This window comes from Polyodon spathula, chromosome 18 (assembly GCF_017654505.1).
Source record: "Polyodon spathula isolate WHYD16114869_AA chromosome 18, ASM1765450v1, whole genome shotgun sequence".
In the NCBI taxonomy this organism is placed as follows: domain Eukaryota; kingdom Metazoa; phylum Chordata; class Actinopteri; order Acipenseriformes; family Polyodontidae; genus Polyodon; species Polyodon spathula.
The window spans coordinates 27,074,495-27,098,487 of NC_054551.1; the positions used below are offsets into that span (position 1 = coordinate 27,074,495).

At 35.2% G+C, this 23,993-nt stretch overlaps 1 protein-coding gene across 6 annotated transcripts in view; it reads left to right on the plus strand.

The window, feature by feature from the left end:
• Positions 1-23,993, plus strand: part of ntng1a (netrin g1a) — a 95,168-nt gene that overhangs the window by 33,785 nt on the left and 37,390 nt on the right. For all 6 annotated transcript variants that reach the window (XM_041277326.1, XM_041277330.1, XM_041277324.1 and 3 more), the window contains exon 3: positions 13,797-14,440. In XM_041277326.1, the coding sequence (XP_041133260.1) occupies positions 13,797-14,440 (644 nt within the window). The remainder of the gene's footprint in view (positions 1-13,796; positions 14,441-23,993) is intronic.

Here is a 23,993-nt window from a genome sequence, read left to right on the forward strand (position 1 = left end):
ACAATTGTATCAGTGTAATAAAACCATTGCATCTGTATAAAATAAGCAAGAAACAACATTATTCAAGCTGTTGCAGCAAGCTAAACTTTTTTTGTTTGGCGAGATGTTGTTCATGTTCCTACCCAAACCCTCTTCAAACACTTCCATTATTCTAAACTCTTCAAGGCAGCTCTTAATTTAAAACTTGTATTAGCAGGTAATTTACAGTCCCAAATAATGGATCAAATTGCGCTGCTGTATGATTTGATATCAAGACAACAAGAAACAGTGCCTGATTGAACAGCTTGGCTTTCTCCTGTAAAAATGAATTCTGTGTGGATTACTTGCAAAGGGTGTCACAACACAGCAGAAGGATTTAGAAATCTGGTCAGGCTTTTATTGAATAACACAAAGCACATCTTATTCATCCATTAACTTAAAAGGATTAGGAACAGATAATCAATAATACATATTTTCTCCCCATGTTGGAGTTTTCTGAAAGCAAAAAAAAAAACATGCCTGTCACTGTATTCAACAACTGGATCCCTATTTTAATAGACAATTATATATATATGTTAAAAAATAATAATAAATCAGAGCCAATTGTGTGATTGGCTTTTTCTTAGGAACAGTAACAAGGGTCATAATATTGTTACCCAAATCTTTTGGAGCTGGTTGTTTACTGGCAGGTTTTGAGAAAACCATCTAAACCATCTACCTTAGAAAACTAAATTTGGCATGTATATTTTTTTTCCTTATTACTGATAATAATGGAATGAATGAACTATTATTTTATTCATAAATATTTATTTTGAAAAATGAATTGAGAGTAGTGTCGATTATTGCTTATAAAGACTCTGATGAATAAATGTGTATTATGTCATTCCTATCACTCAGGTGAAAACAAATATATCTTGTAATTTGCCCAAACATCAATATGTCTCAATAAAACTTTCAGGAACTATTGTAAGGTCCCTCAGGTCATAGAATAACGTGTTTTTATACTTAACGTTTAAAAAAAATGAAAGTAGCATGTTAAAAAAAGCGAAAAGATTATATTCTGAAGTACTTTGTAATGTTCCCAGTGTTCTGACATCAATTCCAAGAATCTACTATAAAAAATAGATTTTTTTTGTGAATTTCTATAGGAAGAGAGTCAGCTACAACCGAAAAAAGAACCTGCTCCTGGGGGAGCATCCCACTGAAAAACACTTGGTTCTTAAAGGGTTAACCACATTGTATATAATTATAAGATATGTATGTAGTCTGCATTTTTCCTCATTATCTGTTTTCCTTTATTATGGGTGTGCAATAGTTATTGGCGACTCAGTTAGTGCAATAATGGTTGCAGGGACCAGCACTGGTATTTACATTTATTGAATCTGAGGATGGCCCAAGCCCCAGTGCATTATTTGTCAGGTGCTTTTGTCAAACAAAACTCTTAATCCTGCAAAATTGAGACACCATTTATCTACAAAGCATTCAGAATGTGAAAAAAAAAACTACTTTTTTAAACAAAATTAATAGGACCTTTGCCATCGGCAACATTCAAAACATAAAACGGTAACATCCCCTGATGAACTGGTAGTAAAGATTCAAACCTAGGAACCTCATTAAGTTAGGTATGTTATATACATTCTTTACTTTCTATATACACATACAAATTAGTTTAAAAATGCTGTCGTGAAAAAATGCATGGCAAGTGGTCTGTGAGAAAAATTCAAACACCAAGGTGGTCCATACATTGAAAAAGGTTGGGAACCACTGTTCTAGTGTAATGCACATGCATACAGGAAAATGTAAAGGGAATTCATTTTCTTGACTTTCAAGGAATTACAAGCAAAACTGCAAAATAAATCTTTAAAGAGTTTTCCAAATTCTTTTTTACATTAAAAATAAGAAATGAAATTGATCAAAACGGACAGGGTACTAAATCATGTATTTTACAATCCTCTCCTTTCCACATTAGTATGCCTCATAAGTCGTAGGAGTCTTATAAACAAGGTTGGAGCTCTACATCTATTCTAGTGACTTAGTTTCCAATCACATTACAGTACCAGGAAAATCCAATCGGACTACCATTTTTTTTAAAAAAGTACCTGAGATTCAAAGAAGAAATGTTAGACACTCTATGTGCAGAATAGACATTGCATATTAGGGTACACATCCTGCACTTCAATGAAACAGAATGCAGAGACAAATCATTTTCTACCTACGTACTTACTCACGAGTCAGTCAAAAACACAAAAAAAAGAAGGAAAACACATGAGCAACATCAATTTGCTTCCATAGCTTATAAAATGAAAATTTATAGAGACACACCTGAAAAACAAAATGGCTGAAGGAGGTGAAACAAATTGTGTCCAAAAGTTATTTTTTTTATTTTTTATTTAATATAAATATGAGTAAATGGTTCCAATAAACAAACCACAGGGATTTGGACTCGGAACATTATTGAACTCTGAATTTTATTACAGCAAGTGATGAGCTAACCTGACCTTGAATCATACTTCCACAACCTAGCTGTTTGGCTCCTGACTTATCTTTTGAGTTCAAGCTGCTTCTACCAGTCACATTGCACCTAGAACAGAATCGACAGCCACCTTTCCCCCACAGAACTAAAGGTCATACACACTTTTACCATTTACACACCCTACGCCACACAAATGACAAGCTAGTCCCCAAATGGAGAATAATACTGCCAATACTGCCCTTTGCTGCTTGGCTGCTTTCTAATACAATATGAATACAAACCTAACTTACATTGTATGTAATAGTTTGCCAAGTGCACCTCTTAGCCAGCTGTCACTTGCTTTGCTTTTATATGCAGGAGCTTTGCCTTCTCAGAACGATTTCTCAACCCCTCAGCTGAGCATCTCATCTGCTGTGGTATATGCGTTTAAGATCTGAAAGGGGGCACTGGGAACTTGTACCCTTTCAGAAACAGAGCAGTACCAGCCAGTGCGAGCCCACAAGTGCCAGCCACTGTGGTCTTTTCTTTTTCTTTCTGCCTTTCCGCATTGCATGAACACCTCAGTGGAACGACAGCCCTCAGAACCTTTCTGTCGAAGGATGAGGGAAAGGTTACATTATATATTTATTGAATACATTTACTCAATATCGCAAATCATGCATTGACATCCTATCCAGGCAGGCTGTTAGAAGGTCAGTTAGGTAACGTCACTTTGCGTTTAACCACTGCTGATATAGAAAGCATGTTGCTGCTTAACGAGGCACTCTGTCCTGACTTTGGCACAAATAAGTAACTCAAATGTAATTTAAGCACCGAATAGTAAGTGCTTTTCTTAAACGATCTTATGATATAATATGTAATATAATTTTATAAAAGTCATAATTTAATTGACATTTTAGCTGAGGGAACAAAAGGTTTGGAAATAAGTTAACACAATCAAATGTAATTTGATTGAATTCTAATTACCTACAATGATATTTCCCCCAAGCTAAAATGCTAATTGAATTTGGAGCACTGTGTTATGTAATTGTTTGGCACAGAGTATGCTGATATGCTGCTGGTGTTGTTAATGGAAGAACATATACATTATTAATCAATCACTGGTCATTTGCCAGTTCAAATTCCAATAGGGGTAACCTGCTAACATTCCCACACTGTGTTTTAAGGGGGATGCTCCTGTTGACTGTACATTACACCAAGATTGTATCAGCTCAGCAAACGCTAACGTTAACAATGAAAATTAAGTGTTCTATGAACAGTATAATATTGTCGGCCCCCCGTGACTGCTCTGTGCAGGAGCACTTGGAGAGAGAGTTCCACGGGTCAACAGCGCTTCATTCAACTCTGACAAGAGCTGACTACCAATGAACACTCTAGTTCACTAGTTCACCACCTCACTAGTTTCAAAGCTTCTCTCTCTCTCTCTCTCTCTCTCTCTCTCTCTCTCTCTCTCTCTCTCTCTCTCTCTCTCTCTCTCTCTCTCTCTCTCTCCTGGCTCTACCGTAGCACTATTCCCAATATCACATGGTCGTGTGATATGGGAAACGAAAGATGCACTCATTACCAGCAACAGAGTGCTACCTCAACGTGAGCTGTCAAACTGTCAAACAGCAACACATCTCCACAATTCTCTAGTGTGTACCTGATAAAGAAAAACCTCCAGAGCCCTCCACTTCCAGTGAAAACCAGGTAAATCCAAGGGAATCGTACGTTTCCAAGAAACGTGAATGTACTGTTTTTCACATTCTTAGCAATTTACACTGGCACAGTCATTTGTGAAGAAACTGATGAGAAAGGGGCTCGGGGTACTGAACCAATGTTTTTTTTAGTTTGAAAAAGATCTGTCGGTGCAGGTGGGTTGCATTACAAAGGCATCTGATCTGATAACACAAACCCTGCGCTTACTCTCTGTCATCCTTGTTAGTTTTATCGATTTCAGCCATGGAATTGTCAACATGTACTAAACAAGTGAGAACTGGGAGAACACATGAAATAAAAAGGGAGGAATAATTTTGAAAGTTATAGACAATAAAGAAAACTAAGGGGAAAATTCAGAAGCACAGCTTAAAAGGAAGTATGTAGCAATCAATTGGGATGGAATGTTATCCAGCTGTATTGCCTTTTATTCTCTCTCTCTCTCTCTCTAAATATGTGCTTTTTTAATCTGATGTATAGAGAATAAGTTAACAAATACTGTCCTGTCTGTCGTTACCTCATTAGTCTCATAAACAACAAAAATTGTTGTGTCAGTCAGCCTTATAACAATACATGTTCTTTCTATATATATATATATATATATATATATATATATAGAGAGAGAGAGAGAGAGAGAGAGAGAGAGAGAGAGGGAGGGGGGGGGGGGGGGGGGGGGGTATCACCTTTGTCTGATAACTGTGCCCCCTTCTGATAACAATGTCTGTTGTTTCAGAAGGGTTCCCCGAAAATTAAAGGGTGATGAAGAGAAGACTATTGTTACAGACAACAATAGTCTTCCCAAGGGGCTTTTAATTTTCCACTATTAGCTGAGTCTGCAGTACATATTTAAAATATGAGTCAGTCAAAATAATAACAGAGGCAAGATTAAATAATAAATATGACTTTCAATACTGTAAAGCCATAAATATTGGCGAGCCTTTTATTAAGTGATTTATTTGTTTTTTTTTGCGTGTGAAAAAAAAATTAACCTTTTTTGGAACGAATATCTTAGTGCAGTACATATTATTAAGTAATACACTACTACCAGTGTAACAGGTCGCCAACATTTCTGGAGCAAAATAGGTTTTATGGATGTGATTCGCCAAATATTTTGGTCACAAATATTTATGGCATTACAGGATTTTGTTTAAATATAGCTGATATAGCATAATAACAAATAAATAACAGAAAATGTTTTTGAAGTTCAAATTAGTTGAAGTTTTTTTTTTTTGTTCTTTTTTTGTTTTGTAGTATGTTTTGTAATTCATTTTCTTTTGGGTCACAGAATCAACATTCAGCATTTTTTTTTTTTCATTCAGCCATTTTATCCTGTTTGTTTTCAAATTGAAGTCTTCAAATAATCATCGTAAAACTATCCACTTAATTTGAATTCATATAGAATTGCAGCCATTATTTAAATTGTTACATTATTGACTTCAATGTTTCAACAAAAGACTTAATATTTCTTAAGATAAATTATATTTTTATAAGAATATAATATTACTTTAATGACTTTTAAAATGTTGCGAAGTTTGGGCAGCTGAAACCACTCAGGTTTGCTTCACAGTTCCCCCACCTAGCTGTATGAGAATGCATCACTTTGTACAATAAGAGACATTCTACACACTATGTATTAACTTAGAAACTAATCTGTTTATCATGTGGTTTCATCTGCATTCTGGATATTAATTAACACTACTGTCTTTAGCACCTCTTTTCAGTGACTGTCACCTGATTTGTGTGACAAGAGATGGAAGAGGAGGAATGTAAAACTCCTGGTGTTTTTTGTCACAGTGTTAGCTACTGGGTCAAATACTTCCGGAAAGAATATAAGGGTTATAAATTGTAAAATAAAGAATGTATCAAACTATGGACTGTTAAGTAAAACAGTAATGGTACCGCATTAATAGATTATTTGTTATGTCTTCTGTATCTTACTGATTCGATACAGATATCTAATATGTAAGGTACATATTAATAGAATGTATTAATAGAACATAGTTTAAAAAAAAAAAAAATCTTCAATGGTATTATAGCGATAGCCTCTTGGCACAATTTTCACATTAACAGAGCTTTTTTTGTGTTATGATCTTAATGAAAATCTTAATGGAAGCATTTAACAAATAATTACATTTAACCATTCTCAGAGATAAATAAAGCAGAGCTGACCTCAAGCTCTAGTTACATCTGCTGTAAATCCGGATGGTTAAGTAAAATTGGAACATTTCTGGAGTATCATTCCAACTTCTTACAAAGTCATTGTAAATATCCTTTTTAATGCAATATGCATTTCGATCATTTAATGGATTTAGCAATAGTGTTATTATCATAGTGTTATTATCATACTCTATTTTTGCTGGAAACATTTTTGGCTATATAATTTACCTGTAAGTGATAGCTGGATATTGGTGTCCCAATATAATGTGGACCCCTGCTTATAATATTAAACCTACACTATAACAATTATATGCAGCTTCTCCTCATTAATTGTAATAGTGTCTCTACCCTTTGCATTCTAAAAACAGAAGTCTGAAAATGTGTAAAAGTGCAATTCCCCAGCTTCATGTGTCTATACAGTTTCATTTCCAGCTCCAAGCAGTAAAATCCTCAGAGGATTGAATATTGTAGGGTTTTGCTTCCCACTGCCAAGATCATAATTTAAAGCAGCTTTTGCAAACTGTTCAAACCAGCAGAAGATGGAAGAATCTGTAAAACTACAGTACAGTAAATCACCAAATAGTTCTCTGAGACAAAATTAAGAGAAATATGTAGGAGGCTTTTAGCACTCTCCAATGCTAACACATACTGTACATTTCTGTTTTGTTATTTGATTTAGTTATTTTTCAGAAGCCACCGCAATTATTCAAAATGCTGTGTCCATCAAAACCTGTCAAACGGTATAGATAATGTAGGTAATGCAGGACTCAATTTTGTCTCCTGTTGTACTGTATGTTCATCCTCCAAACCAGTTACATGTTACACAAAGTGAGTTACGTGCACTGCACTCAGGGGACTTGATGTTGCAGAGGGTTTGTCCTTCAGTGAGATCAATTTACTGTTACCTGAAGACCTTCGCCCCAGTAACTTATTCTTGCCTTTTATTGACTATGGAGATTTTGTTTACATGTTTGGAAAAAAACGAATCTCTAAATTCTTTGGGCACGGTGTTGGAAAGACTTTGCAGGTTTGCCTTGGGCTGTGGTGGTTCAGCTCATCAATGTCTGATGTACACTAGCGTGGGTCTTTTACCATTGAAGTTTAGAAAAATGTGTAATTCTTTGGTAAAGTTTGGAATAAACTGGAAAGGCAGAACTCTAAGTAGAAGTAATCACTGACAGGGGCTCCCAAGTGACACATCCAGTAAAGGTGCTCTGTGTGAGTGCAGGATGCGCCCTATAGCCTGGACGTCGCCGGTTTGACTCTGGGCTATTCCACAGCCGACTGTGGATGGGAGTTCTCAGGAGGCGGCGCTCAATTGGCTGAGTGTCATCAGGAGGGGGGGGGGAGTCTAGGTCGGCCAGGGTGTCCTCGGCTCACCGTGCACCAGCGACCCCTGGATTATATACATGTTATATTAATTTCTCTTGTCTTATCCTGCAAAGCAGATGTTGTGACTATTGCTTACTATTTAACTGTATGCCTGGTAATTAATTTAGTAAATGTGTCAGAGGATTTTAAAATATTTATAGTATAACAAACAAACAAACATTGTGTTCAATAAATTACTTAATGTATTAGATACACATGCATTTTGTAGATACATACTTATGCATTAATTGTACTGTAGTTTTTTTCTTATGCATGCAATATGAATTCTTCGAAGTGTACATTCAGTCAAACTATTTTATACAGTTTATTTATAAATCTAAATAGTACTTGTTATATTGCATCAAACAAGCTTAGGTTACTGAAGAAGCCGTTTGTGTACTTGGTATCTCTATTATGTATTTATTAAGCTCTGTACTCAAGCCAGTTAATCCTGATTGTGCGCATGCACACAATCTGTGTTCAAGGAAAATAGCAGTTACATCTTTAGGGACTGCCATAAGCCGAGTTGTTTGTGTTTCCAGTTTGACGGCTTGCTGACTAAATATATTAAAGTGCAGTCTTCATTGCCGATTACAACTTAACTGAAATGTAATTTGGCTTTAAAAAAGAAAATACCACAAATGTAGGTGTATAACAACAACAAAAAAAGGTAACAAGACAAGTCTGTTTATTTTTTGCAGAAAGTAACTGCCATAAAATATGTAACGTGTTATATTACCTCGTTATTGATCAAAATGTAATATTATTACAGCCCAGGTGAGAGTGACTGAAAGTCTTTTTCATCCGTTAGTATTCAACACCCAGAGAAGCTAGTTATCAGTCAAGATTACATTAACAAAGCCTGCCTTGCACTGCTTTAATTTGAGAGCAATGTTTTAAGCAGGGATGTTACAATTAGTTTCACCAGCAGTGTAGTTGTTGTTTGGTAGCCTGATATTCTGATTACCACATACTATCAGAAACCTCGGCAGCAGGAGAAAACATGGACTGTTAATGGAACAAAGTAAGACCTATTAATGCTTTACTCAGTGGAGTTGACTGTTTAAGGTCTAATATAATATCATAAGATTTCATTTTACAAGCACATGGAGCGGGTTTTCTTATCCTAAGACATATTTGAGTAGTCACCTATTCCCACAAAACATGCATCAGCAGTTTTAGGACAATAGTTCTAAATTTGAAAAGGTCCATCTGAATAATAACTACCGTTGTTATAGTAGGCAATACTGCAAAACAAAAAAATAAATAAATAAATACATACATAGGATATGGGCACTATTGAATTGCTTCTGAACTGCCAACACCTACAATATTTTATCAACTTACCTTAAGCCATCTTCAATTCAGACTTATCTTTCATATAATCAAGTTCAATAGCTCCAAGGTAAGTAAGGTTATGGCTGCAGTGTAGGTATCACTGTCTCAAAAGCTGCAATCAGAATTAGTTTCACACTTTTTCAGTATATGGACCTGGATGACCTCCACAGCCTTTACCATTTTGAAATCCTAACCGTAATCCTCTGCAGGGATTTGCCCAGGTGTCTATTACAGCCTGTAATCTGTGATACAGCTTCCAATATTCATGCTGCAGTGAGGTTAAGCCCTCTGACTTTGTTGTTGAGTGAAAAAAGTCGACAAGGTGTTAGCTTGTGCAGGAAGAGAGATTGAAAACAGCAACAGCTTCAGTCAAGTCCTGTGACAGAGAGAAATCTATCTGAGTAGTCCAGGTCTCATTTGAGTAAGAGCAATCAGATGAACCCTCATCTAACTTGGGAGGGGGTGGGTGGAATGAAATAGGCTTTCTTAAAATAGCCATATTGTAACTCATATTGTCAAAATATTTGATTTTCAAAAGAAACTGTTGTATTTTTTACACGTAAAACATGATTTATACATAGAAATAGATCAGATAACAAGCTATCTTCGGACTGCATTGTATGAATTGTTTTTGATTCCACATGGGACAGTCTCCTTTTTTTGAATCCAGAGCAATATTAACTGTAACTGAGGGCTATGTTTGCTAAGAATGTAAAGTATATTCGCATCCATAAAAAATATTATGGCAACAAGTATGTCCTCTTAGTGTTTCCTCATGAGATCTCTGCTGTCCATAGAATGTATTTTTAGGTACCAGCATTACAATATTAAGAAACCTGTGGTGTGGTTTTTTGTTAGATATATCTGTCACATGAGTTGGATATGTTTGGTTTGTTAGATCAATATGTCAAACATTTCTGTCAGTGGACAGTAAATGTATATTCCCCAGTTACATCTTCTATCTACGATCATGTAATCTGGAGGCTAGAACTGTCAACCTATGAACCATCTCTTTTTTTATTTTAAAAACTAGGTCTAATAAAAAGTCAGTTATGAGAACAAACGTATCAGTAGAGTGGCAGGAAGTTATCTATTTTAAGTGACAAGGTAAATATGTGAAATAATAAGTTGTATTTTTTTCAAACCAGAAAGCATTTAAATTCAAATTAAAGAAAATCTCTCGAGGCATTGGGAAACTTTTTTTGAAAAAATTGCTAACTGATGCAAAACGGTGACTGCCAATTAAAAAGGAAAAGGGTCATGAAAGTATTTTACAGCAAAAATACACATGTTCCGAAAAGAAAGTACAAATCACACCAATGAAATAATTAGTAAAAGCAGGAGGAAACAAATCATTAAAAATTTCTCAAATGCTTCGTGAAATCAAAAATGTTACATTGTGTGAGGGAGGGGGCTTTATCATTTGTAATGTGACTTTTATGGTTAGCTAGTGAAATTACCTGGAACAATTTTATTGAGGACGGCAACTGTAGGATTATCACAGCTCACTGGCTGCCTGAGAAATTTTCGACTTAGATCCCTTTTCACTTCATCAATGATATACAGTACTGGATTAATCTGATATGTTTTTGGATAAATTCATCATTAGTTGCAATTTAATGTGACCTTTATGCCTAAATAGCTTCACCATCTGTAAAATACATGACTTCATCTGATCCCTTGTCTGCGTGGATAAGATTAGGATTAATAGGAACAGATTCTATAATTACAGTCTGGGCTACAGCACTACTGTTGTCAATTATTATAATGTTCCACAAACCATTAATCTCCTAATAGAGCACTCAGTGCTGTAAAATAAAACGGAACATTCCCATTGATTTTCAATGGCTATCTGCAGTACTTTTCTGAAGGCTCCAGATTAGAATGGCCAGCAAGCGTATTGATCTTCACACAGCAGTGTTTTGTTGTTAAATCAGTACTAGGGTAGGCTCTAATGAAAGGTTCTGCCCTTTGTGTTAGTTTCTATCCACCATGGCAGCATGGCATTAATCTGAGTAATTCTGTGCCTGATTGAAGAAATCAATAGAAATATATCCTTGTCTGTTAACGAACAGTTTCTGTGTGTTTCACTGGTAATCATCCAATATCATATGAGTTACTTAAGCAGCCAGGGTAGAGTCAAATTCCCTTTAGTCAGTAGCAAGAGGGAAATATGTGTTACTGGCCAGAAGTTTAAAAAGGAAAAACATAGATCACATCTATAAATGTATTATAGTTAGCCATTAAATATTACTGTATATACAGCCACATATTAGAAAGTACATGGTTCCCCAGAGGTCAAGCATTATAGGTCATATAATTTATTATGCCGATTAGCACGTCCTTTGTTCGATCAGACAGCCACACTCCATTGACTATATGCACCACATTAAAATATTCTGAATTTGTTCCGGTTTTTCTTTTCATTTCATAATTGAAAGAAACAGAGGGGCAACCAATAAAACAATGATGCATATGATGCCTGACTTATGGAACACCCGGCAATTCATGTGGACTGAAGTGGTAGTGGATAAGGTCAAAAAGGTGTAAATGAATAGATTAGCCCCCCCCCCCCCCCCCCAAAAAAAAAAGACCTCTATTCTATTACAATGAAGCAACAGTTAATTTAAAGAACGCCACTTGTCTCACATAAAACTGCAGTCTCCAGGATGAAACAAGAGTAATAAGAACACAGTAGCTCAAGACAAGTGCTGTACATGCCCCAAAGCCCCGCAGAGCTACGCTTCATTTTCACCTTGCCTTGGAGGACAAATAAAGAAGTTTTTTTTTTACTCTACCTTTCTGAACACCAATCACCTCGGCTGCATTTCAGACAAAGCCACTGACAACTCCTACCTAATCAGGTGGTGGATTATCTTGTCTGATAAATTGGAGCTAGTATCTTGTGAAAAGTCTTTCCAGAATTACTTCCCTAGCCTGCAGCTAATAGGACAGCAGATGTCTGGATCAAGCCCCAGAGATTGTAGTACACTGTGGTGTAATGATTTGTGGCAAACAGTACAAATGTTTTAAAAGAGGGTATTTCTAGAAGCAACAATTAGGCTTGATCAATTTGAATCAAAAGAGAAATGCTGTAAAGTTATTATTTTCTGCATTACTACAGGAAAAATATCCATTGTATGTTCAAATAGTTTTGATATATATATATATATATATATATATATAGATATATATATATATATATATATATATATATATATATATATTTATTAATGTTTCATGGGAAATTTATAAAGTGCCATTAAGTCGGGTATCCCCATAGAAAGATATTACCACCACAAGCCTGTTATGATTTATTGTGCCATTAGAGGAAAAACAGCCCCATAGAAAGATATTACCACCCACAAGCTTGACATTAGGCATGGTGTTCTTTCCTTTGTACATCTCACCAGATTTTCTCCAAACTTAATGAGTATCAGCGTGATCAAATAGCTCGACTTTTGTTTCATGACTCCACAAAACCTTTGACCAGAACTCACATCCATTATTGAAATGCTGTTTTGGGTTAACTTTAAATGATTGTTCTTGTGACGTTTTCCTAAGAGTGGCTTTTTTCTTGGCCTGCGACCATTGAGCCCTTCACCATGCAATACTTGACCTGTGGTTGAAATGGAAACCCCAGTCTCACTTGCAGTCAATTCACTATGAATATCTTTGGCAGTCAATCTTGGATTGATATTAACCTTCTTCATAATTCTTCTACTTATTCTTGGTGAAAAAACCTTCTTTCTTCCAGACCGAGGGAGCGTTGTGTCTTCTTGATAGTAGAAATAATAGTTAAAATTGGGATACTCATATGCTTGGAACTCTTCTTGTATCCTTCTCTAGCTTTATGAAAGTAATACATTTTCTGCCTAAGGTTTCAGACAGCTCTTTACTTTTTCTCATATTTACATCTGATAATGGCAGCAATCATCCTATACCTAATCCTTTTATATTCTCTAAGAATGTTTACCTACAATCCAGCATTTTCTAGACTTTTCTGTTATCGTATTGAAATTTCTAGCACCTTGTAGACAATACTATCAAAGCATCAAAGGGAATGAATACTTTTGAATTAGCATTTTTGGGGTTTTGCAAAAAAAGAAAAAAAATGATGAAATAAATAATTGTAGACAAGGAATTTTATACACACAGACAAGGAATCTATTTCTTGCAACCTTTTTTCCTCATCCACAAAAGCAAAACTTTTGCTACAAAAGATTTTTCAGAATTTTCTTATATGAAAACTTTTGATTACAACTGTGTGTGTGTGTGTGGGGGTGTGTGTGGGGGGGTATGTATATTTATATATATATATATATAGATATATATATATATATATATATATATTAGATATATATATTATATATATATATTGAAAAATTGAAAAACAAGCTAATTGCAATTAAATACAAATTACTAGCTTAAAAGTATACAATTGTTTTGCATTTTAAACCAGTAACTTTGATAGAAATAGCAACAAGTGTGACGAGCTGTTGCATACTATACTGACTAGTCTTTCTTAGAACAGACATGCATTTAGTTTAACTTCCTAATAAGCCTGTCTCATGAAGAAATGGATTAGTTAACATAATTTGAACATGAATTTGAACTTATGAGTGTAACTGTGCAACTGTTTGAGTAATTACAGTATAACCCCAACTTTCCAATCAGTAAGCATTTAGGATTTCTAAGGAAATGGTTACTTTGCTGCAGTACCTGTGTGTGTGTGTGCGTGTGTATTAAACATTTTCTTTGTTCCCCCCTTTGTGTTTTTTAGGAGAATCCCTACATGTGCAATAACGAGTGTGACGCTAACACACCAGAGCTGGCACACCCGCCAGAGCTGATGTTTGATTTTGAAGGCAGGAACCCGACAACTTTTTGGCAGTCATCCTCTTGGAAGAAATACCCAAAGCCCCTGTTGGTCAACATCACTCTGTCTTGGAACAAGACCATTGAGCTTACAGATGATATATTGATAACATTCGAGTCCGGACGTCCAGAGCAGATGGTTCTTGAGAAGTCCCTGGACTTCGGCCGATCCTGGCAGCCATACCAGTTTTACGCTACAGACTGCTTAGACGCTTTTACAATGGAGCCCAAAACAGTCCACGATCTCACTCAGCACACCCTGCTGGATATCATTTGTACAGAAGAATACTCCAGAGGATATGTCTGGAAATATGATAAAACAGTTCGCTTTGAGATAAAAGAAAGATTTGCGCTTTTCGCTGGACCTCGGCTTCACAATATGGCCTCCCTCTATGGACAGCTTGACACAACCAAGAACTTGAGAGACTTCTTCACAATCACAGACCTCAGGATAAAACTGCTGAGGCCAGCGACAGGAGCAACAATGGTGGATGAGGACAACTTGTCAAGATACTTCTATGCTATATCCGACATAAAGATACAAGGAAGGTAAGACATTTATGGTATTTTGAACTGTACTTCACAATCTTACTATTTTTCTGAATAATTCAACTGAGCTTTATAGTGTCTCTCATAAAGGAGTTTTCAGGAAACAGTGCATTGTAGTGTATTGATATAATCCAGACATGAGAGCTAAATATTGCTGCTTTCCCTTTGAATTTATTTGTTTGTATAGCAATCTTTTGACATGTATGCGCACTAAATGCCTTACAAATATAGTCGCTGTAGATACCGTAATACACTACTATTTCTGCATTTTAAATTTCACATTAATTTTCTTTCATGATTTTGTTTATACTGTATCAAGGACGCTTTTTTAACTTGCAAGCAACATAATCTCTAATATAAAGTACATTAAAGTATTACAGAACCCCCTTCTATGGGAACAGAAAACCAGCATTGTTGCAGGGGGAAGCGTGATCTGGACACACTGTGATTTATAGAAGTTTTTTTTGTTTGTTGCTGAACGTTCCTGAATAAATGTTGAGAAATACATTATTATGAGTTCATATGTGATTAAAAATGTCAAAAGATGTTTAAAAACATAGCGCGGAAATATAGACAGCACGGGACATGGTTAACAACAATTCTCTCATAATTGCAGATACAGTATCTAATATGAGCTTCCTTGTTGTGTTTTGTAATAGCTTTTCAGACTATGTAAAAATGTGTGTTTGCATCACAGTAGAAGCACATTCAAGTTACCTCCCCTTGTGAGCCTTTTGCACACAATTTTGTTTATTTGTTGTTATCTTATTTACTTTCTAAATTAATGCAGTGACCTCAAGGATAATGAATTGGTTCAAAACTGACATTAATGAAGTACAACACATGCAATTTCAATGAACGGAGCATTGCATTTTCTATTTCAATATTTGTTTAGAGAATGACAGTGGAGTGTAATACAAATAGAACCAGACGAATATTAAAATACAAAAATGCACAAACTATGAAGCTTGCCCTTCTGTTTCATAAGCTGAGTTGATAACTTCTCAAAGAAGAAAATCAACCTCTTTACTGATTAACAATTTGCAAGTGTACTGTAAGCACAGACTTCATGCCAATGGTGCCATTATGTATTGCCCCACTACATCTCCAGCTCAACTAAAGAAAACCCTTCAATTAGAATTCAACAAAGTTGAAGATAATCAATGCATGATATTGTTCTGTCAAACACTGTGGCAATATTGAATCGGCTCATTTTGAATCTCAAGGAGTCTGAATATTTTACTACAGCAATGTCACACATTAAAACAGTCCTTTCTAATACTGTATATGTTTTTAAATAACTAAACATTATTGTAACATGATTGTACAGTACTTTAAATTGTAATAATAATAATATTCACAAATGCACTTAAAAGTCACCTTCAAGTTGAAAACCTTTTTCTGAATGTACGCTCCTCTTACTATACTGTAAGTGAGGTCATCTTGGGTTTATTACAAATACTGCCCCAGCTGTTCACCTTGTTGATTGATTAAGCAGTCTTGTTTCTGCAGAGCGATGATGCTCTGGTATTAGCCTGATCCTTTGGGAAAGGGTGGCTGGTGAACTACCTTTCTGCCTCATTGGCAGCCAATTCCTGCCGGCATGAAGATGCTGTACTGTGCTTCGTAAGAAAGAGGCCACTGGCCGAATGCAGTAATATATCCTAAATAATGTGTCTGCAGCATTTAATGCACCATTCATCTGTTCAGTGACTTATGAATGGCTTCCTTCTGTACACATCAAGGTGTGTGTGTGTGTGTGTGTGTGTGTGTGTGTGTGTGTGTGTGTGTGTGTGTGTGTGTGTGTCTATATATATATATATATATATATATATATATATATATATATATATATATATATATATATATATATATATACAATATTACAAGGGATGAGTAGAATGTGTCTGTCAAAAAGCTTAACTGAAAGAGTCTTCCTTGTTTGAGACTGCCATTCTACTCCAGGTTTAACAATCATAACAAAATAATATACTGCTTAGGACCTGAATTAAGGGTTGTTTTGTTCAATTTAACAATTACTGTTAGTACATGGCGGTATCAAAGACCTCGATATGAAGGGCCACAGTTGCTCATCACTGCTTACATTGGTAGCTTAAAGTTTTAAATATTTGTTGTATAACATTATTTTTATTTGCTTCACAAACACCAATTTCTCTTTCTGTTTATTTAGAACATGCACACATTGGGCTAGCAGAGGGTAGCGTAGGCATGTAGACGTGAGGATGTACAAAATTCTACAGTTAGTTCATTATCCAAATAGGAAAATGTTATTCGTGCTTTTCCCCAGGGTAATAAACGGCTTGTGTTATTTTGTATTTTATGTTAAGAGTGGTTACTGTTTTCTCCTAATGACTATTCTCTATACAGTCCTTCTTTCTGCACAGGAAATAGAAGCTTCTTAACCTGAAATACAATTCTAAAAGGCTGCAGGAGCAATTTCCAGCTAGAAAAAACCTGCATCATTTGGTAGATTTGTGTAGCCTTAATGGTATTGTGTAAAAGCCATGGAATCTTACAAACCATAGTGCTTACACTGGTATAATACTGTAAAATAGTATAGTCACGTTACAGACACTAAACTAGGTCACTAGAAATTCAAGACTAAACCTATCATATAACACACAATTATTTTCCTGTGTCTTGATTCTGTTTTCCCTGCAAACAAAAACAAATAATAATAATAATATTTATGCTGATTATGCATATTTAATTATGGATGGCAGTGGCTCCACATAAGAGAACTAAAGATTGAGCTGTAGCATTAAAATGCAATTGAAGGATTTATTTATGCAATATGATAAATAATAGATACATCTGATTGATTAGAGATTAGAGATTTCGAGACAACAAAATGTATAGTTTTTCCTAATTACTCTGTAAGAATCTATATAGAATCATGATTTTTTTTTTTTTAAAGATCTGATCAATAATAAGTAATTAAGCAGGAAAAAGCCAGCCAAAGATCCCTTGATTGCGAGCATAGAAACACTGTGCCTTATGTACAGTGAGGCACCTAACTGATGAGCTGATGAAGTTTTATTTAAAAAAAAAAAAAAAAAAATCATATAGGACAATAATTGGGGTTAATCGACCCGGAAGAGCTCTTTCAAAACACACTCAGTTAAACACAGAAGTCTTACCTTACCGTAGATGAGAGGCAAAATAGGTTATGGTTTCCATGAGTTGACTGTTTATTCCCTCAGTGGGCGGGATAGAGGACGTCATCCCAGGAAGGGGCCTATCGGCAGCTCTGATATAAATTGCTCAGTAAATACCTGCCAGTAGGCAGGCATATCCCGTAAGTATGCTGTGGTGGTTGTCTTTGAATTGAAAGGGAACTGTATGACACTGTAAACTTGGGTTATTGTAAAACATTATTATTTAGGCCTAGTAATATTCAGAAAGTAAATGTAACATCCACCCACCTCATACCATGCTAAAAAAAAATAGTATTTCTTTTTTATCTTTCCTTAGATATTCTTTTCTTCTTTTTTGCATGTTTTGATTCTTGTTTAATACTACTGGCTACACGAAGGGACACTGCATGCAGACACAGTGCTATATCATCAATAAAGCTTGACCAATGGGTCTTAATCCTGACCACTGCAGGTTTTAAGGCATTTCTTGGGTAAAGGGAAAATGTTAGTTGTGTTATCTAGAAAGACTCACTTGAGCCAGATTGAGGAGAGAGGCCTCTAGAGATAAAATGGTATTGCATTAACACAATGCACCACCTGATTCTAGACTCAAGGTTTACTGACTATAAGTAGAAAAGTATTTTTTGCTACAAGGTTGTGTTTACACTACTATTTTCTCAGTGTTTTAAAAAAAAAAGTATATTTAAACAAGAAAGAAATATAATTAGTTTTTTCTCTTTGAAAAAGGTGGCAGAACAGTTTATCTGCCCCACCATGTTTTTAAATAAATTGAGATTAATCTATTGAACAAAAATTGATGATCTTTAAACTGTAGATTACCCGCGCCAGTTTTGCTATTTCCAGTTGGATATCATAAGCTGCTGTTTATCAATCATGGCAAAAAGGTGAATTGGAAAAAAAGCTATTTCCTCAATTTTCCATACTGCCTCTGGGATTCCATTTCAATTTCCACCAACATTTTGTATAAAAAAATAAACAGTGAAAACATTCTGGCTTGCGGTGTATCAATAATTCACTTGTATGGCAAAATTGATTATGGTACACTTGTAAGGTATTACAGTATAATTCCAGCAGTCCACATGAGTCCTATATCATTCAGTCCTATCTCAAAAAGACCACATTTTAAAATGACCAATGCTGGAAGACCTTTGCCTTCAAATATGCTTTGGATCATGTAATTATACAGTATGATTGTGTGTTGGGGATGGGGGTGGGGGAATACAGCACAATATAGATTTTGAAAACGTAGCAGAAAAACTCAATTAACCTGTGTTTGTCTTTTCGGTTTACAGTAACAAATATTTGTCAACTTGTTATGATATTCTATTCTGATTGCTAAAAAAAAACACGTGCACGACTTGGACTGACATAAAGATGATAATTCTGTGGAATTAAAATTCATATGAATGAAATATGCTTCTCAGCAAGACTGTATGTGTAACAGGATGTCGGCTGGAGCTTTTAACGTTGCTACATCGTCAGGGGTTAGAATCGGTAATGGAAGTGCCTGTTACATTAAGGTTCCACCTAAGAGCAATAAAATCATATTAATTCTCAAAGGATTATTTCCTTTAATAATAATGTAATCTATGTTCATCATAAAATAATCGTTTATCTTTACAACACAAACAGCAATTTATCCTTTTTTTTTACTTTAAAGACATCTGTTTTACTTATCGATCTGCTGTGAGGTGATTAATTGTCTAATTAGGATTCCTACCCGAGTGTTCTTTAATATCCTCTACAGACTATCCTTTATTTCCGTTGGGGTTGTAAATGGGGCTTGGGAATACAGGACAGCAAATCTATTTGTTCTAAGTCCACGTGTTTTAAAAAAAAAAATTATTATTTTTTTAAATCATTCTAGATGTGTTTTCATTTCGGCCTCTTTTGATTGTAATAGGCTGTATTTTGTACTGTTCCACCATCTAGTGTCACTAAAGAAAATTACTGTTTTTTTTTTAAATTTTATTTTTTTATTTATTTTTATTAGAAGTCACGCAATGCTCAAAGTTCTGTGTTTTTCTTTGCATTCAATAAAATTACCAATCAGACAAACGCTCAGTTATTTATCATTCGTCACCAATGTAAGAACTGTATCAATACAATTCATTTTTTTGTTTTGTTTTTCAAATTGATTTTGAAATACTATCTGCCAACATTTCTGGACAATTTAATTGTACACTACATTCAGATTTTTTTTTTTTTTCTCCTGGATCAAATATATATAAAAAACAATGGTTCTGATACTGTAAGCTGTGAGAAAAAAACAAGTAAAACAGATGTTTTTTATTTTTATTTTATTTAAATAAATATGCAACAACTTATTTATGGTTTTGTAATATATATTAAATCTAAAAGCAAGGGCAGAATGAATATCGTTCACTCCAATCCCAGGTCTCTGTGACCGAAGAACAAAAGCAGCTTTAACCTATGTTTATGGCCACAGTCATAGGATACACTTGCTATCAGCTGTCTTCGTCAGCATGTATACTAAAAAATAATAGTTAGCCTGCTTATATTAGTATTGTAGTTTGTAATAGAAGCCCCTAATATTTATTTCATTCCATCACAATGACAACTCATTGAATCAGATGATTGTGCAGGAGATTTGACTGCATTTAAAATTTGCGTCGGTTAGTGTACCATCAAAACTGGTACATAGGGAATCGGACACTGATTTTTTTTTGTTCCTGTGTATTCAATAGAAAGATGGCTTCACTGATGCCCAGGCACCAAAATTAGAGCGGTCGGGCGCTATTTAAGCATTTTCATAACAAATTGGTAAATGTTCTTAAGTTAATTCTTTTGTCAAGGTTCCGGCGTGATGCGGCTCGACTACACCACTGTATAAAACGTTACTATAGTAAAAGCATTGCAAAGTGTAATAAAGAATATTATATAATGACGGTACAGAGAGCAATCTCATTGACTAGCAAGTGTTCCATCCTGTCCAGATAGGTCAATAATACACTCCAGGGTGTTTAAATAGGAATCTGTAGGCTGTTTAAGAACAACACTCAGAGGCATGCATATACTGGATCATACTTGAACACCTTGTCGTGTGTTATTGTTTTCATGTCAGCATGGTAAAGCATAGGTACCGAATACAGCATATGGTAAATCAAATAAAAATAAAAACATGACAAACCACTGTAAACTATTGTAAATGTAGTATAACTTTTATAAGGGCAGTGCTTTCTCGAATGTCAACATACTTCCACCATAAGCTTACGTTAAAGATGCATTAGTCTGCATTCTACCACCTCAACATGTAGCAGCAGGAAGATTTGAATACCTCTTTATTTGTTGGTCCATTTTGTTTGCTCAGTCTAGTACTGCATATTGACTCTGGATGACAACATGAAGTCAGGATAGGTCTCAAGCATTGGAAGGTTATTTCCTTAATGCTGGCACAGCAGTCAGACCAACACTTATTAAAATATTAGTAGTTTTCAGCTGAGAAAATACATTCAGTTCTGTCTGTTCAGCTGAAACTTATGGAATTGTCTAGTATTTTTCTATAAATAATTTCATCACAATTGGTTTGGAGGCAGCACAGAGACGTGACTGAAACACTGAAAACAGATTTATTGACTTAAGTACTCCAGGAGAGTTACTTTTACTTTCTGTCTTTTGTACTCTTTGTTACTTCCCAGTCTATCACTTTCTTAAAGGTATTTTTGACCTACTTTAAGATAGGATCATATGAGAAACTTAAGCCCCTTTCACACTGGCATGATCTACCCGGGTCAGAACCTACCTGGGCAGGACCCGGTGTCATGCAGGTTGGGTACACGGTTTCACATTGCTTTTGATAAAGCAGGGTTGACCTGGGTGACAGACGGAAGTAACAATGCGTATATCAATGCCCCAGAAACAGCCTGTTACAAGCGCTTCCATCCAAGCATCTCTGGATTGAACAGGTGGCCCAAACGCTGATTAGAGAAAATGTTTCTTCATTCCTACCGCAGTCTGGCTCATGGTGTGTCTTAAGCAACACAAATATTGCTAAGCAGAATAACCAGAAACTTTCCTTGTGGAAGAGAAACTTTCAACACAAGCATGTCTGTTTGTCATTGTGTCGGTTCACGAATGGCAGTCAAGCATTTTGTCTCACTCATGCCAGGTAAAAAGCGTGTCAACCCACATCTTGAGGTGGGTCACTGGGACCCGGGTTAACAACTCAGGCATGCAAGATGGTGATCCAGTTAGCCAGGACTCGGATCTGGATCCAGGTAGGAGTGCCAGTGTGAAAGGGGCTTTATATACCTATAAGCTATTGGCAGTCACTTGCTAGGAATCGTTTCTGACTTTTAGAATGCCAAAGGTCATCATGATCTGAAACGAAGTGGCTCTAGTACAAACAATTTTCCCTGAGAAATACAAAATGTGCTGCCAACTATTATAGAAACCGATGTGTGGTACTCACTGTCTTCATTTTTCTGCTTGCATGTTCCTTATGTTTAGTTTGTTTTACATAAAAATGTGTTACACAGAAGAACTGCTCAGAAAGGGCTTGTTCTACTTATACATAGTTTGGTGACACTTTGCTCCGTTTTCTTTATGGAAAAAATCTAACTGATATGCAAATTACTTTGAAAATATGCAGATGCTATAAATTGCATTAATAACACTAAGTAGGACAATGCAGTCTGCAATTTATGTTTTGAATAACTGTAACAGGCAGTGTTGTGTGATATACTGCTTCTACAGATTCTTTCCCGTCTCTTTTGCATTGCAGTTAAGAGGCTCGCTTGTGGTGCACAGGGTTGCTGGTTTGCTTTCAGTTCTCTAAGGCAATATTGCATTAGTTTATTGACTTTTGTATTAATTTAACTGTGTTTTGTTTTGTATATCTAAATCTGTTGAGTCTAAATGAAAATACCATTTAAACTGGATTATATTCATTTATGTGTTGTTTACATCTGAAATGTCAAGGTTGGGTTTGATTTTCCCTTTTTAGCTGTTAAAATAATGTCCAGCTGTACTTTGAACGTAGTATTATCATTTGTTAAGACTTTGTTATGTATTACACAGTTCAATAAAAGCACTGATTAGTTTACAGCCACATAAAAATATGTTCATGTTGATTGCTAGTTTGCATCCAGTCAATATGCAGCTACTGTCAAAAGTTTTGTTTTACCCTATAGAATGAACTAATTCTGCTCCATAAAGTCTCCATATTAAATTACATACAGCTTTGTAGTTTTCCATGTACTTAATGAAATGCATTGTGAAATACTGTACTATTACATGCTAATACCGATAACTCTTTGTGTAAACCATCTTTGAACTAGGTCCCACAATACAAGATCTGTATTATAATACAAGCCGAGATATACTATATATATATTATATATATATATATATATATATATATATATATATATATATATATATATATATATAATTATGATAATTAATATTGACATGAATCCTAAAAATCTAGGTGATGCAGAACTTTTGGCCATAGCTGTATTTTCCTTATTAAAACTGTTAATCTTTGGAAGACCTTCCATCTGCATCCAGATTTGAAAAGCTGACCTTGACTTCTCTTTGACTTTAGCACACTGATTGCTTTGACATCCCTGTACACAGAGCTGACTTTGATATCTGCATACATATTTCCAGAATTAATTTCTTCACCATACTGCTTGAACTTCTCATGGCCCCATCATTTGCAATTGGTAGAGAGCTGGATCAATCTTGTTCCACAGAACTGCCGGATCCAGATTTAATAAGCTTGCCTTTACTCCACATTGAATTATACAGTAAGCTACCCGCCAACCGGAAAGCTCAATTCGCAGGCAGTATTTTTCATTTAGAAGAAATGTTTTGCATCAACATTTTTCATTAACAACATAATTAATTATTCTCTCGAAACCAACTGAAAAAAAAGGAATCTCACACTGCAGACTGTTGTGAGGTGAAAGACTCTTGAGGTTTTGGAAAGCAGAATTCGTTTTCTCTTTCTTTGTTCTTTGTCTCTTCAAGCTAATATTAGTCTGTCAGATACCAGACAAAGTAAAATAACTTTTTTTAACCTTTTTTGGAAGAAATTGATTTTATTTGCATTAAAATGTGTTATTTAAAAAAAAAAAAAAAAAAAGTTGTTTAGCCTAAACTAAAATATCCATGTGAAATGAAAAGTAACCAGCATTGTGTAAGGATACGTACATTATCTAAAATCAGATTGTGGACAGATTTTGTTCTGTGCAAAGTTTTCCTTCATTTTTCTACAAGATTAACAATGTTATTGTTAATAGAAAGCCTCAGAGCTCTTCTCCTTTAAAGAGCAACTATTTAACAGAGAGGTAAAATGTATCAAGGCCTATAAGGAATAATAATAACTGAAGATCATTCTGAGGTGA